We start from the raw sequence: 17,090 nt of genomic DNA, 5'->3' as shown, positions 1-17,090 counted from the left end.
TTCACTAATTGCTAAATGTACCCTGTTCACTATCCATACACATGTAATGGGTTTTTATTACTGTAAGAATTTATACTTTAAAAAGAAATATAAGAAAGAGCCTCAGAAATGTTGGTTAGGCAAGAGAAACAAGAATTCACTACGTTTCTAAAAACAGATCCTAGAATTCCCGTATCTGTTCTTTTTTCACTATCAGTTGGGCTGTTGTAGTCTGGATATAGACTATCTTTAAAGACCCATGTGTTAAAGGCTGGTTCATGAGAATCACATTTGGTAGATGTATGTCACTGTGGGAAGTGCCCTTGGAGAAACATGTGGAATCTAGGTCTCTTCTTTCTCTATTTCACTTCTCAGCCATTGGGAGGTTTGCTCTGCCATGTGTTCCCTACCATGATGTTACTAAAGCAACAAAGTCAACAGATCATGACCTCAAGCCTCCAAAGCTGTGAGCTAAGAGAACCTTTTCTCATTGTAAGCTGGTTATCTCAGGGTCTTTGTTACAGTAACAGAAATCTGACTAACATACAACTATTAGATTTTCACAAGTCTCTTAAGTACAGGGATACTAATAAATAATGATCAATTTATAACCATCACCAATTAATTATCATTACTATCAAACAATGAATCACTAGAAAGATTTTCACAGTTGTGGTGGTGTGAATGAAAATGGCCCCCAAAGGCTCACAGTGAATGACACTATTTGAAAGGATTAGGACATGTGGCCTTTTGGGAGTGGATATAGACTCACTGGAGGAACTGTGTTACTGATGGTGGGATTTGGAGTTTCAGAAGCTCAAGCCAGGCCCAGTCTCTCTCTCTGTCTCTGTCTGTCTGTCTGTCTGTCTGTCTGTCTGTCTGTCTCTCTCTCTCTCTCTCTCTCTCTTTCTCTCTCTCTGTCTGTCTCTCTTTCTCTCTCTCTCTTTCTCTCTCTCTCTGTCTCTGTCTGTCTGTCTGTCTGTCTGTCTCTCTCTCTCTCTCTCTTTCTCTCTCTCTGTCTCTCTCTCTCTTTCTCTCTCTCTTTCTCTCTCTCTCTCTCTCTCTCTCTCTCTCTCTCTCTCTCTCTCTCCCTCTCTCTCTCTCTCCTGCTGCCTACAGGTCTAGACCTAGAACTCTTTGCTCCTTCTTCAGCACCATGTTTGCCTGCACGCTGCCATGCTTCCTGCCAAGATAATAGTGAACTAAACCTGTAAAACTGTAAGCCAGCCTTTGTAAGAGTTGCTATGGTCACTGTATCTCTTTACAGCAACAGAAACTCAAAAACACAGCAAAAATTTACTGAAAATACTACCCTTTAAATATTTTAAATCACAGATAACAATAATTTCAACTACCTTCTGATAACATATCAGAAGAAAGCCCCACAGTAAAGCCTAAAGTTCTTCACTCACCAAATAAACCAAATGTGAACTCCAGGTTTCAGAATTCACAGTAGCTACAGTCATCATAAAACAAAACGCTGCAATAAAGCTATTGATTCTAATAAAGCTATTGATAATAAAGCTATTGATAATAAAGCTATTGATAATAAAGCTATTGATTCTAATAAAGCTATTGATAATAAAGCTATTGATTCTAATAAAGCTATTGATTCTAATAAAGCTATTGATAATAAAGCTATTGATTCTAAATGTAAAAAACCCACCAAAATCTATCATAACAGCACACCCAATCTTACCACTTATAACTAATCCCAGAATCTGAAAACAGAAAATTGCTGGGCTTCGTTGTTCTTTTATGGCTCTGAGGCTCAAACCCAGGGCCTCGAACATTCCAGGCAAGGGCTCTATTACTGAGCTACACTCCCAGCCCTAGGGAAAGTATTGAAGGAAAGTTTTGAAAACCTGAACCAAGGACAATATTTAACAGAAATATTAAATATTATGTGCCACACTCCCAGATGGAATCAAGCCATAGAAAATAATTATGGTTGTCTTTGGGTAATAAACACTATAAGGCTCCAATAAGAACAACCCAGAAAAATTACCCATTAGATTAAAATACCACCCACTCAAATCATCAACCCTACATGTCCATCAAACACCTCAGTTTGATGAAATTTTGGCTCATCTTTAGTATATATTTAATCCTACAAACCCTAAGAAGATTTTTAGTAGCAATGCTGTATATATCTAATACATAATATCCCTTCGTGTAGAAGGCACAGTGTTAAAACATTAACTGGCTCAGCAAGATGGTTTAACAGGTAAAGGCACCTACAACAAAGGCCCCACTATCAAGCCTCATGACCTAAGTTTGATCTCTGAGACCAATGTAGTAGAATGAGAGAACCAATTCCTGAAAGTTGTCCTCTTATCTCTGCCCCACACATATGCTCATATACACGTGTATGATTGTTTGAGATTTGACATGGTCTCACTCTGTAGCCCTGGCTTACAGAGGTCCACTGGCCAGCATCCTCCTCCCAAGAGTTAATGGTGTACTCTACCACACATGGACCACTGCATTATTTTCATATAATAAAACAGCATTACAAGTTATATCCTCCCAGAGAGAGGGACAAACATTCTGAGGAAACATGGTTGTTATAAACCTACTTCCAGCTCTTACATTAATAGCAGGGTGTGAATCTGGAGTCTGTAGAGACTAGTCCATTTTTACATAATTCTTCACTGCTTTTTACATGAAACATGATCAGCCAGCCCTTAGTAAGACGGTTTTCAAAATCAGAGCCTCTGATGACTATATGTGGTTGAGTGGAATGTAGGCTTCATTAGTTTTCCCCAGTCATAAGACAAGCTGAAAATGTGTTACTTTCCTTATCTTGAGACTGTAGTCTTGACCTTTCATCAAACTCTATACCTCTTTGAAATCATCAAAGGGGAATTATAAGCACTCTAGTTTGCTATTTCAGCATTGTCAAATCTCCCCTCTGCATGCCTTGCTGATTCTCTCAACTATCCCCTCCTTCAGCCTTACTGACTCTTCTCCCAACTATTCCTCCTCAGCCTTATTTTGCTATCCTTTTCTCCTTCCTTCTTCCTGCCTCCCTATACACATGTTTGTTGAAATATATATTATGAAGTCTCAGGGGTAGGTTTGCTACCTGCCCCATGGTTTATGTTCTCAAATGGAAGACATGCACACAGCCTTCATATTTTAATATGTCTTAAGTAGCTCAATAGCTGGGCCATTGTTTAACTTCTATGTGGCTAATCTCGAGTTTCTATTTATTAAATTTTGTGTCTATCTTGGTTGTTTTGGACCCAGAGGGCTGCCCAACTGCTCTGCACTCTGGGCTGTGCTCTCCTGGCTCCCACACGGAGGCCATGCCTCTTTGTCTTGTATTCTTTCCAGGCATGGTGTCTCCCTAGCCTCCACTCTCTGCTTGCATGGCATATCTTCCCTTTCCCACCCCCCTAGTCCCATGTCTGGGAATCCTAAAATCCTGCCAGTCTGTTCTCTCCAGCTATTGGCTGGTAGCATCTTATTTACCAGTCAGAATCAATTGGGGGCAGGTTCTCAGAAGCTACATGTAGATGTTTTTGTGTAAACAGTTTTTTTTTGGGGGGGGGACATAATTAACATTAAAATATAAATAGCTACACACACTGGCTTTAGTGTAATGTATCTTTGAAATACATCACCACCATCATCCATGGTTCCTCTTGGTAACAATCTCCCTATAGCATAAATAATACCTTTTTAAAATATGTACTCTCCAACTTCCTCAAGAAGGTGGCTCAAAATTATATCATACATAATGTATGGTTTATATCTTACAATTCCCTTAATTAGCCTGTCTTCTTCCAGCGCCTCCCATCCTCATTATTTAGATTAAGTCAGAAGTTGTTCTCACATTGCTTCTGAAATAATAAGAAATTTACTTGAGTTGACACTTACCACAATGTATGCTAACTGTCCATTTCTAACACTGTCACTGTCCTTTGGGCTGTCAGTATACTCCTTATACTGCTCCATTTGGGTTATTTGTCATTATATTCCATGTGCCTTGTACCCAGTAGGTACTTAACACATTCTTGAATAGCAAGAATTCAAAAATAAATATGTTTCCTAGTATGCTTTATGAAGACTGTAAAATATTCAAAACAGCTAGGCAAGTGCCATGTGCGTTGCAAACATACTATTAAAGGCTGTGAAATGTTGGAAAGAACAAGCAATAAGGGTTGAGTTTACAATTTATCATCAGTCTTTCTAGTAAATGCTGACCCATGATACCCAGAAAATGTGACCGCCCTGCTACTAAGCTGGGGGAGACCCTATGCTCTAATCTGTCTTCACCTTTTGCCTTTATCTCCAGGCACAGGAACCTGAACAAAGGAGGGCTTCACACAAGTTCCCAGAACTAGAGGCTATAAATCCTACCTTTAAGAACCATTCACCAGCATTCAGAGTTGACAGTAAAGTCCAATAGAAGTTGGAAGTGACGTTGTTAGCAGCTGACGGAAGAACCTCTTTGATATTGGTTGTTCTGGTCAGGTCATAGTCATGCATGAGGAAAGGCACATGATCCCAACTGCAGACAGGAGGGGAAGAGGGGAAGAAGTACAGAGCATAAACCTAGCTACCATGACATAAATGACTCCCCAAAGCCCTTCAGGGTGGAAGCCTTGCAAGGACTTCTCCTATTCCCTTCAATCTCAGCAAAGAACTAAGTGCTGGTCATATATACAGATGTCACCATTTTCCTGCCTGGGAATCCATCTTTCATATATATATATATATATATATATATATATATATATATATATATATATATGTATGTATTTATATTGGTGGTGCTGGAAGAGTAGATTTCTTATTCAGAAGATTCCTGACACCAGGAAAACAGAAGGTAAGTAATGACCTAAGAATATGGTGGGTATGAAGCAGGGTCCCCAGAACCATATTAGACATGTTTCTACACAGGTTTCCTGGGTTTTTCTGAGTCTTTTTTTCAGGGTAGCACCTGTGCCACAAGGCACATTATTATAAAACAGATTACCAATTCCTTTACTTCCTAGTTGCTCTGTAGAATCCATGACTTTTTGACACTCTCTTTATTTCTCATTAAAATAATCACCAAGAGAATATCTACAATGGTCATAAGGTATTGAGGGGCTATTTAACTTGTCATATCTATAAAATGGGACAAAACAAAGGAAGTAACTATTAGTCAAAGGACAGCTGGGACTGCAGTATTCTGCTTCTGAGAAGAGGGAAGCCAACTGACTAAGCCACACCATTATACAAACTTCTTTTCTGTAAATAGTAGAAGAGTGAGCTCAAAGTGACCTAGCCATCTTGCAGCAATGGGAAGAAAGAGATCAGAGTAGGAAAAGAAAGTTGCAGTGTATTGAATAGAGTCCCATAGAGGATGGAGCTATGCAAAAACAAACCAGAACAGTTCCTGAGCAGTGCACACAGAGATCTCGAGTCTATGACTATGTGTCAGTCTACACACAGGAAACTCTATGGAGCTTAGCAAGAACAACTTTTGGGCTAGTGGTACAACTTGGTGGTAAAGGCATTCACTGCCCAGCTTGTCAACTTGAGTTCAATCCCCACAACCCACATAATGGAAGGAGAAAACCGACTCCTATTGGTTGTCCTCTGACCTCTACACGTGTGTTCATGTACATCCATACATAAACATACAAGTAAATAAGTATAATTTTAAAACTTTTTAAGCAAACAACTTTCAAGAAAAAAATTATCAGAGTCCCCCAAATTGCAGAACTCACATGAGGTGTGAGTCAGTTGATTCCATCCAGCAAGAGAGGAGAGACCTCAGAATTTGCATGGGTATTCTTTAGAGATTCCAGAAAGCCATACCTTAGAAATGAAGATAACTTAAAACTAGAACAATGTACATCCACTTAAATACCTCCATAAGAGTGCTTAAGACAGCTTCCAGAGGATCAAACTAGTTAAAAGTACTTTTACTTCATCGACTTGCTAGAAAAAGTCCATTCTTTAAAGGGAAGCAACAAAGCTATCCCCCACCCATGTAAAATTACAGTGTCCAGTACGTAATAAAACCTTAGTAGAGAGATAAAGATGCAAGATTATGTAAATATATGCTAGTGAGATTCTTTGACAGAGACAAACTCAAAAGTAAGAGTGGATAGGATTAGACAAGAGTATTAAATAACATAGAATAACATAAATTCTGTAAATAACATGCAACGTAAACATGAATATAAAATATGTATGTAGAGCCAACTTTAGTGAGATAAAACACACGGGGTTGAGGCAGGAGATGTCTAGTTTAAACCTTGCCTACAGGTTGTGTGTGTGTGTGTGTGTGTGTATAGAATATAAAGAAGAAATTGAAATTCTGTTGATGAAACAATAATAAATTAAATGAAAATTCTTCTGGATAAAATTTACAACTATGGCTGGGGAGTGGCCCAGTTGGTAAAGTGAACTAGCACCCACATAAAACCTGGGCCCAGCACACATCTGTAACTCCAGAACCAGGAAGTAGAGACAGGAAAATCCTGAGGGCTCCCTGGCCATCCATTCTAACCTAGATAAGGAGATCCAGGTTCATCGAGAGATTCTCTGTGAGACCAGAGTGCACAATGGCAACTTCTGCTCTCTGAATGTGCCCACACAGATGAACACTTTACTACTCCCACATACAAATATGTAACAGGTCATTAAAAGAGCAGTGATTTTGAAAATGGGGCAATACAATAAAACATAGAAGTCAGAAGCTCTGGCTCCCAAAGCCAGGAGAATGGCATGTCTTTCAGCTCCAGTCACTGGGACTTGGAACTAACTCTCTATTTCCGGGCTCTTGGTTTTGTTGCTGTTGTTTTGTTTTTCTTTTTAAAATTAATTAATTTATGTTTTGGTGGTTTTGTTTTGTTTTGTTTTTTCTAAGAGTGCCCTGTCTGCATGTACACCTGAATGCCAGAAGAGGGCATCAGATCCCATTACAGATGGTTGTAAACCACCATGTGATTACTGGAAATTGAACTCAGGGCCTCTGGAAGAGAAGCCAGTGCTCTTAACCACTGAGCCATCTGTCCAGCCTCTTGTTTTATTCTGCAAGACAGGGTCTTTCTGAATAGCTCTGGCTGTCCTGTAGATCTTTAAATGTTTTCACTATAGAGAAAATTTGCCACAAATATGCTTAACCTGATTTAAATACTACAGTAAACATATAAACATCACAATTGTCCATGTCTATACAATTAGTGATATAATGTGGACAGTGACGTCTGAATGAGAATGGCTCTCAGCCCAGTTGTGGAGAAAACTGTAACTACATACATTTTCCCTTAATGTAAGCAAGAACTTGGGCTCAGAAGCATGCCTATGGGTACACCAGTTTTACTGGGAGACAGTTGAACCTTCAGGAAGTGAGGTCTAGAGGGAACTGGGACCCTGAGGATGTGGCCTTGAAGGTGTTCTCCAAACCCTAGCTCCTCTTCTCTCTCCCCACCCACCAGGAAGCAGGTAGTGATACCCCCATATGCTCCTACCATGAAGGTCTGCCTTACTACAAGTGCAAAGGTAAGAGGACTGATCTGTGGGTTGACACTGCTCAATCATGAGTGAGAATGAAAGTTTCCTTCTTATTAAATTAATTTACCTTATATAGTTGTCATAGTGGTGGAAATATGATTAACATATGATAACAAGTAATTTAGTTGTAAGGCATTATTTATTTATTTTTAAAGGCTGGGTCTTGTAGCACACAAGCACACAAGGATGCATGCATGCTACAGCAGGTCAGAGGACAACTTTTGAGATGCAGTTCTCTCCTTCCACTGTGGGTCCTAGGACTCAAACTAGGTTGTCAGCCTTGCTCTTCCTCGCCTTCCGAGCTATGTAGCCAGCTCACTATTGAACTATTTGTGTTCCTTATATATTCTTAGACATTAAACCCCTTGTCAGATGCATAAATTGCAAATATTTTCTGCTACTCTGTAGGTTAGCTCTTCATACCAAAGACTATTTACTTTGCTGTGTGAAGGGTTTTCAGTTTTATACACAATTTGTTTGTTTTTGGCACTCTGGAGATCTTTTCCAAATCTGATGTCCTGAAACATTTCTTCCTAAGTTTTCTTCCATGGCTTCCAATTACATGGTCTTTTTCTTTAAAAAAAAAATTATATGTTTATTATTTGTAAACTATGTGTTACCTCAGCTCTGCATGAACCATCACTCTTAGATCCTATCTCTGGGCTTCCCAGCCTTTGATCTTTTCTACCAAACTAACATTCGAATCTGGTTCTCTCACTGAGCACATGACCTCAAGTCCCTCACACTGTAGCTTGTGTCAGAGCCTCTTTCCATTTTTATAGCTGAATGTTTCAACATGTAAATGGTTCACACTGTTTGAATCCATTCATCCATTCCTCTGGATGCCTGTGCCCTTTCTACTTTTGGGAGCTGTGAATCCTATCATTGTGGAATTCATATGTGATTTCTTGGTGGACATATTTTAACTTGCTCACCACCAACCTGTTTCCTACAGCAGTTGTAGAGCTCTTGTCTTCTTTGGCCATATATGGAGGCTTAGAGTTCTTACTCCTCCCCATGTGTCAGCCAACCACCTTTGGTCACAGCCATCTTCATGGCTCAAGATTTTGCTACACTGATTCCAATGTGCATATAGTCAGGTCTTTAATCTATTTTGAGTTGGTTTTTCTAACTGGTGAGATACAGGTATTTTTTAATTCTTCTGCATGTAATTATTCAATTTCTCCAGCACTATTTATTGAAAAGGTTTCCTTTCTTCACTCTGTGTTCTTAGAATCTTTGCTGAAAATCAGATGGCTATAGATATATGGATGTAGAATATCTATTGTGGCTCACTGTTCTCTGTGTGTTTTTATGCCAGTACTGTGTGTTTTGTTGCTATGTTGTTTATGAGACAAGGTATCTCTATGTAGTCCTCTGCCCCTCTGCCCCTCTGCCCCTCTGCCCCTGCCTCCTGGGAATAAAAACATGTGTCACCACACCTGGCTATCCACGGTATCTTTATTACCATAGCATAGTAATAGATTCTGGAGTTTGATAGTATAATTCCTTCTACTTTATTCTTTTTGCTCCAAACTGTTGTTTTAGGGTTTTTTGTTTTGGTTTGTTTTGTTTTTTTGTAGTCTCATACAAGTTTTAAAACTCTTTTTTCTATGTCTGTGAAAACTGTCATTGGTATGTTGACAAGGATCACACAAATCCATAGCATCCTTTGGGTACTATAGATGTTTTAATAGCACAAAGTCTCTCATTTCACAAATCTGGGATATGTTTATGTTTTATGTGTCTTTTTCATTTCTTCACCAATGTTTTATAGGGTTTAGCGGGCAGAGATCTTTTACCTTTTCAAATATATTCCCAAGTGTTGTATTGCTTTGCATCTAGTATAAATGGAAATGTTTTCTTGATTTTGTTTGTTTGAGAGAAGGTCTTACTATACAGTGCATGGTGACCTTGAACTCATGATTCTCCTACCTCTGCCTTTCAAGGCTGGGATTATAAGTATATATTACCATGCTCAGCTCTTGATGTCACCATTTCTTTTGTGTGTGTGTGTGTGTGTGTGTGTGTGCACGCGTGAGTGCTCGGGAGGAAGCCATCCATCCCATGCATTCATGTGTGGAGAGCAGAGGTGGTTGTCAGGTATCGTCCTCTTCTTTCCACCTTATTCTCTGAAATAGGGTCTCTTACAAACCTGGAGATCACCAACTAGCAAGACCGGCTAGCACTTGGGGATCTTCCTATCTCTGCTCCCCCAACACTGGGGTTACAAATGTGCTAATACCATATCTAGCTTTTATTTGGGTGATGGACATTAGAAGTTTGGTCTTCATGCTTGCACAACAAACACTTTACTCATTCTGCCCACGCCTCTTGATGTCTACAATAACTGACCACCTACTAGCCATAGCAATGCTACTATTGATTGAGTGTGGTGCTACGAACCCCACAATTGGACCAAAGACCTCACAAATACAAACGCTCAGATTTCTGTATGCTGAGTTTGTATTTTGCAATTGTGTGGAAGAAAGGACAGTAGTTAGAAAAATTACCTGAGATGATTTCAATTTTTAAAAATGTGTTGAGACATGTTTTATGGCTTATCATATGTTTTATCTTAGAGAATATGTTGATAAGAAGGACTTATGTTCTGACGCTATTTGATGTCATGTTTTAAAGATGTCTGTCAGGAACATTTGGTGTTGAGCACAGCTTAACACTGTCATTTCTTTATTGTCTCTCTCTGGATTTGGTTGATAATACAAACTAGAATTCTTACTATTATAGTATTGGTGTCTATCTCTACCTTTAGGTCTATTAACTTTGTCCTATTATTTGGGTTTTGAGATATTGGGTACTATATATTTAGAATTATTTCACCTTGCTGAATTGACTGTTTATAATTATATAATAACCTTCATGTCTTTTTTTTTTTTTTTTACTGATTCTGATAGAAAAGTATAGTATTTGATCTAAGAATGGGTACTTTTTTATTTCTTCAGGATGTCATTTGCATAGAACATCTTATCCCATCCCTTCACTGATCTCAGTCTATGTTTGTCTTCAGAGGTAAAGTTCTTAATACAAGAAACTTGGAGTTAGGGAGTATACTTTTAGTACAGTTATTCCATGCATTTTAACTGGACAATTAATCCATTTACATTTATGACCATGGTGAAGTGCTGGCAACTGATTTGCTTCTCTAGACTTGTTCAGTTTGTTTTCTTATGCACCTCAGGATCACCTGCTCAGGAGCAGAATTACTAACGATGGGCTGGGCCCTCCCATGTCAATCAATCATTAGTTAAAGAAATGCCCTACAGAATAGCTTCCAGGCCAATCTTATAGAAGTGTTTTGTCAATTAAGATCCCATCTTCCAAGATATGTCTAGGTTTATGTCAAGTTGAGATAACCCAACTGGCACAGGGACAAATGTTAGTATCCCCCTTTTCTCTGCTTTCTGGCCCAAGTTAAAGTAGTCAGCTCTACTGTGTTCTACCTGTCATCATAGACAGAATCCCTCACAACAGTGAGTCCCAAACCAAATCTTTCCTTCTCCAGGTTGTTTGGGCCAGGTATTGGTCTCAGTGATGAGGAAAGCAACTAATACACTCGATTTGGCTGTGGTCTTTCCCCTTTAACTCCTAGAACTCACATGCACCTCTCCTGGTCCATAAGGACACGTCTGTCTGTCCTAGGGAGTCAAGAATGTGTCTGTCTGTCTTAGGAGCTCTGGGAATACTTGTCACTTTGAGGATACCCTTTTTTTCCCTTTAACTTTTGAAAGCTTGACATTATCATGCTTTGGGGCAGATCTGTTGAGTGCTTAGTGACCTCTGACCTTCCTGTTCCTGGATACTTGCTTCCTCCTGTGGATTTGCAAGCTTCTGTTTCCATCACTGACTTTCTTTTTTTTTTTTAATTAAATTATTTTATTTATTTATTTTTTCTTAATTTTTTTATTAGATATTTTATTTACACTTCAGATGGCATCCCCTTTCCCCATTCCCCCCCAACCCCCTTAGGAAACCCCTATCCTATGCCCCCTTTTCCTTTTTGCATTTATACATTTTTTAAAAATAATGTTAATCATAGGCTTTATAAGTTTGGAATTGTTCAATCAGAGGTGTAACCCACTGACCAACCTAGATATAACAACTATCTTTGACTGGTGGAGATACATGAACATCTGCCTCCCTGTCTCCCCCCTCTTTCTCTCTTTCATCACCTAGCTTCTCCTCTCTTTCTTCTTCTCCTCTTCTTACTCCTTTTCTTCCTCTCACTACTCCTCCTACCTTAGCTCCTCCTACACATCACCCTTCCTGTTAAAATGAAACTTTTCTCTCAAAATAGAATTAGAGCATAATTATGCCAATTTGTACCAGTGAGGTACAGGATAGTCCTAATAACCAACGCCCATAATCAGCTTGAAGGAGCTAATGATGAGTCAGCGCCCCTATTCCCTGGGCTTGGGGACTAAGGTGGTAAATGTTGGGCTGTCTCTCTAGGGAAAAGTAGTGGTTTTGTCGGAATAGAGAGGATTAGCTAGGGTTTATTGCATAGCCATAACCTATTAGTAGAAATCTGTATAATTAATATCAAGATGAAGATATAAATTCTTAAATGGCACCAATTTACTTTGTTTACAAATTTTAAGGTTTTCATTGGCATGAGCTTCTTAGTGATATAAGAGTGAGATGAATATTGTTACTCTCATAGGCATTGTACCAGTATAACACATTTAGGAATACAAAGCTTAGACCCAGTCCTTCTTTAACTTTTTTAACTGATTTGAGATGGTCAGCCTGTGAGTTAAGGGACTATAGCAAATTCATGACTTGGAGTTTATTATAAGGGTGTTCTCTATGTTTTATTTAGAAATAGCTGAGTGGAGTTAACAGGCAACAGTCCAGATTACCTTACATGGATAGCTGGTTTTCAAAACATCAGAAATCCTTAGAATTGACATGACAAACATTTCAGTATTAATGTTCATTTTCACTAGAGACCTGTCTGCTCAGGACAGCTTCCTATATTGAATTCTAAGAAGAAATTGAGCATCCTTGGAGTTACTTCAGTTGTGGTGAGACAGCCACTAGGCAAGAATTGCCACTTTCCTTCTACAGACAAATTACTGTCCAGAAAAGGACACACTTGCAGAATAGTCGACTGATTATATCTGCCTAGACAGAGTAATCAGCCCTTAATAATTCTGCAGCACTAAGGTCTGTCAGATGATCCTGGGCCAGAAGGCAGAACAGATGCTCCAACGTTTTGAAGTAGAGCAAGTGTCCAGGTGTTCAGAGGTCTCTATAAATTGGCTAAGTTTTAGAAACTATGATTTGTGCTTCCCACAATTATAGTTAACTCAGTCATTCTGGATTTCTGATGGGGTTGAAAACATATAGCTATTGACCTTAAGAGAAAAGATTTGAGTGGATGGTCGTCAGCTGACATTCATCCTAAAGCCAGGTTCAGAATTAAATGTTTTAGTTAGAATAGATGACAGAGGAGCTGGTTAGGCATCACTAACTTTCTAACGAGTTTCATATCCATGTGGAATTACTAAATCCCTCTTGAACCCCAATAGCTTGAATATTTGCTCTTCTAATTCTGTTCTAAAACTGTTCAAGCATTCTTCATGCTTTATATTCTTTTTCTCTCCAATTATGGTTTCAAATAGCCTATTTCTGAGTTCATTACTTCTTTCCTGTATTGGTCTCTTCTATCTCCTAGATTTTTAATGACTCACTATATTATTTTCAGCTCAACTAAGCTTTATTTTAAAAAAATGCTTTCATCTCTGTCAAGTTTCTCTGAGTACTGAATCATTCTATTTTCTTTTGAAGGTCATCGAGTTTCTTTAAAACGTCTTAAATTCACTATCAAAGACTACACTAGTTACCATTTGTTCACTTCCTGGTACCTTATTTCAACTGTTGGGTGAGGTTATAGTTCTAGGACATCCCTGATGCTTCTTAGTGTGTGCTGTGCTTGCTTCGGTTTTTGTACTCTGGCTTTGCGCTTACTCTTCTAGAGAGTCTATGTAGGCTATTTGTTTTCTCTTAGTCAATAGTGATTTCTGTAGCCACATGTGCTGGATTCACTGCAGGAGCACTGCCACTGTTTTAGCACTAGAGGGTGATCCAAGCCCATGCTTACTTCAGATCCCTAGCTGCATGAGCTAGAGAAGTATGTAAACCTCTGCAGAGAGTTATATTAGTCCCGGAAAACCTCATCCACAGTCACCAGGACGTATTCAGACACTGAAGACTCTGCCCTCTCTGGACAGAAGCATCATGGAGGGACCAGCCCCAGGCCTCTATGCCATTTCTATATAGGGTCACCAAAACTGCAACACTGTCACACAGCTGACAGACTGCCAAGAATTGAAGCCCACACTCTTGTTGACTGCCTACTGCTAACTCATAGCCAGAGTCTGCTGCAATCAGTCATAAGTGACACTGGGTTAAAAAAAAAAAAAAACAGGGCTGTTCTAGAGGGGATTTCCACAGGCAGGCCTGAGGACAGGGGCTGTTAGGGTTCTGCCCAGTGTGGGGTTTCATACACTCAGAATCTCCAAGGCAATCCTATGCTTGTTACCACATCCTCTCCCAGCATACCCTTGCTACCCAAGGTTGGGATAGTATTAATGTAGTCCATCCCAACTTATAATCCAGTCTTGGTGACTCACTGGTAGTACAGCTTTCTCTGCCCCAGTACTTGCAGATAAACCCTTTATATCTGTCCTGCCATCAGTGATGTGCACTCAAATGCTAATCTAAGTCATAACTGAGTTTTCCATTAGGACCTGCACAGCTTCAGGGTCGTATCCAGGCTCACACTACAGCTGTTGGTGAATCAAGCCACAAGACAAATCTCTTTCTCCCTCCCCTCTGTCTTGCTTTTGCTCCTAATTAGTGCTAGGGGGTGAAACCAGGGGAATAAAAGGTGGGTAAAAGAAGACCCACAATGTAGCTAAGATCACCTACACAGATGTTTACAGAATAGTCCTCCCACCCAAACACCAAAGACTATACCTTCTATTCAGCATCCCATAGAACTTACTCTAAAATAGAACACATATTGGAACACAAAACAAATATCAACAAATACAGAAAGTTTGAAATAATGACATATATCCGGTCTGACCACAAGGTAGTAAGGCTTAAATCAACAGCAAAAGGGTCCCTAGAAACCACACAAACCCACAGAGATTAGACAACACATTACTGAGTGATGAACGAGTCAATAATGAAGAAGAAAAGTTTAAAATTTCCTTGAAATAAATGAATATAAAACTACCAGGTAAAAATTCCACATGAGGAAAGTTTATAGTTCCAAGGGAGGGCCTACATTTAAAAAAATCAAAAGAGCATAAAAAAAAAAAAAAAACCTCAAAGATGAAACTGAAGAGGTAGCAAAACAAGAGCAAACCACACCCAAATCCAGTAGACAGGAAGAGATAATAAAACCAGAGAAGAAATGAAAGAAATAGGAAAAAATGCATCTAAGAGTAGGTGTTTTAAAAATATAAAAGATTGATAGAGCCTTAGGTAAATCAAACAAAAGTAAGAGGAGGAGTCACAAATTATTCAAATCAAAGATTAACAGTGTAACAGTAGGTTTCTTTGTAAACCCTGTTCATGCTATTTTATGTAAAATTAGAGTCCTATTTTAGTATCTAGCAGTCCTTTATATTGCATTTTCCCTGTTCAAATTCTTGATAATGAATTTCATGTCCTAGATAAACTCTGGATGGCATGCAATCTGAGGTAGTAGTGAAGGTTTAGGAATGACTGTTATAGTGGTAGAGGTATTTGCAAGTGATAATTTTTGAAAAGTGATGTCAATCAGCAAGCAGAGAAAGAAGTTGGAAGGATAATCTATGTGAAGAGTTAACACCACAGCAGAGAACAAGACTACGTTTTAGGGGTTCACTGGACCAGAACTTTACCACATTAAGCCCACAACTATTGGGCACTTCCAGAAGTGACAAAAGTGTCCCCTTGAAATATTCAGTTTCAGTGAATCCAAAAATCTCAGTTTGGGGGTCTCTACCTTCCCATGTGCACTTTAAGCCTTGTGGCCTGAGCTACAGGTCCCTTCTTTGAACCCAGGTTACTCTTCTGTCAAATCAAAAGTTCACGTTTCTGTTTTCCTCACTGAATGAGCATGGCAGCATTACATGCTCAGCATATTTATTAATACATTCACAGTAAAAATGAAACCTTTCTACTTCCTAAGGTGCCAAGATACATACATTCTATAGCAGTGTTGTTCCCTGTCGCCCTGCCCCATCCTCCACCTCCTCTGGCTCCTGGCTCTGTTCTAATCCAAGTATTACTTTGGTTTTCTTTGGAGTATTGACAGACCTTGCCACCCAACACTTTAATAATTCTTCCCAAAGCATATTAAAAACAACAACAAAGTGGACTGGGGTATGGCTCAATGGAATGGTGCTTTCCTGGCATGTACAAAACCCTGAGTTTGAGCTCCATCGCTGTAAAATCTGAAATTAAAATTTAGTTTTTAAAAAAATGGTTGATGTGGTGGTATCCATCTGTAGTCCCAGAACTTAGGAAGCAGGGCAGAGGGTCAGAAGCTTGCATCAACTCACCCTCAACTACATAGTGAGCCCAAGACCATCTTAGGTACACAAGATCTGGCTTCCCAAAACAAAAGGCAAATACAAAGTTGGTGAAATGGCTCCCAAATGTGACAACCTGATTTTGATCTCTGGGACCCACATGATGGAAGGGAAAAACCAACTCCATCCTCTGACCTTTCTTACTACACACCATGGCACACATGTACACATATATAAGCAAACAAACAATAATAAAATTAAATTAAAAAACAAATACAAAGAAACAAATCATCAACAACAACAACAAAACCCAATAAGCCATCCAGCCTCCGACGAGTACCCTGGCTGTCCACTACACATGCATGGAGCTCTGTGATTTGTGACTGCTCATCAATATGCCTTTGAATAGGTTGCTGCTTTTGTCTGGAATGACCTCATCTCTGGTTAGCAAAATATTTTCTTTTAAAGCTAACCCACACATAACTTTGAGTATACAGATTATTTCTTTCAGAATAGGAAGTATCCTTCTCCTTCCCTGAGGCTCCATTGTGCTTGATTTGTTCTTCTCTGAAAGGCTTGTTATCACAAATGGCCCTATTCTGTGCTCACCTGTAACTATGCCATATCTCCTTCACCCCAGGAAGGTAAAGATGACTATATCTCACTCAACTGCATCTCCTGAACACTCAGAAGGCAGCCTAGAATATAGCAGGTATCTAAGAAATGTTGGTGAGTACGTCCTGGGGTAGGTTGGTGGTTTACACTGGAAAACCACTTGAATTGCACGTGGTTTGTGAACTTCTGGTAAAGAACACAGATGTAAAGGGATATATTTTATAAGGGACATGTGGTTTATATATGTAGTGTGTGCAAATATGCTACACAAACATGAAAAAAACCTCTTCAAGGCTAATTCTCTTGACACTGGAAAAATCCTCTACCCTAGTCCTACCTTAAGTATACATCTGTCTCCAGGCCAAAAGCATCAAATTCAATAGCCTTCTCAAAGGACATCATGGTATTCTCTGGCGCCAACTA

At 39.2% G+C, this 17,090-nt stretch overlaps 1 protein-coding gene across 2 annotated transcripts in view; it reads right to left on the bottom strand.

Annotated features, from left to right (window-relative positions):
* Positions 1–17,090, bottom strand: part of Gdpd4 (glycerophosphodiester phosphodiesterase domain containing 4) — a 91,399-nt gene that overhangs the window by 48,443 nt on the left and 25,866 nt on the right. For both annotated transcript variants that reach the window (XM_076938320.1, XM_076938315.1), the window contains exons 10-11: positions 17,005–17,087; positions 4,348–4,498 (exon numbers count right to left, since the gene is read on the bottom strand). In XM_076938320.1, coding sequence (XP_076794435.1) covers positions 4,348–4,498; positions 17,005–17,087 — 234 coding nt within the window. The remainder of the gene's footprint in view (positions 1–4,347; positions 4,499–17,004; positions 17,088–17,090) is intronic.

Source organism: Arvicanthis niloticus, chromosome 1 (assembly GCF_011762505.2).
Source record: "Arvicanthis niloticus isolate mArvNil1 chromosome 1, mArvNil1.pat.X, whole genome shotgun sequence".
Classification (NCBI taxonomy): Eukaryota; Metazoa; Chordata; class Mammalia; order Rodentia; family Muridae; genus Arvicanthis; species Arvicanthis niloticus.
This window is presented reverse-complemented; position numbering and strand designations above follow the sequence as displayed.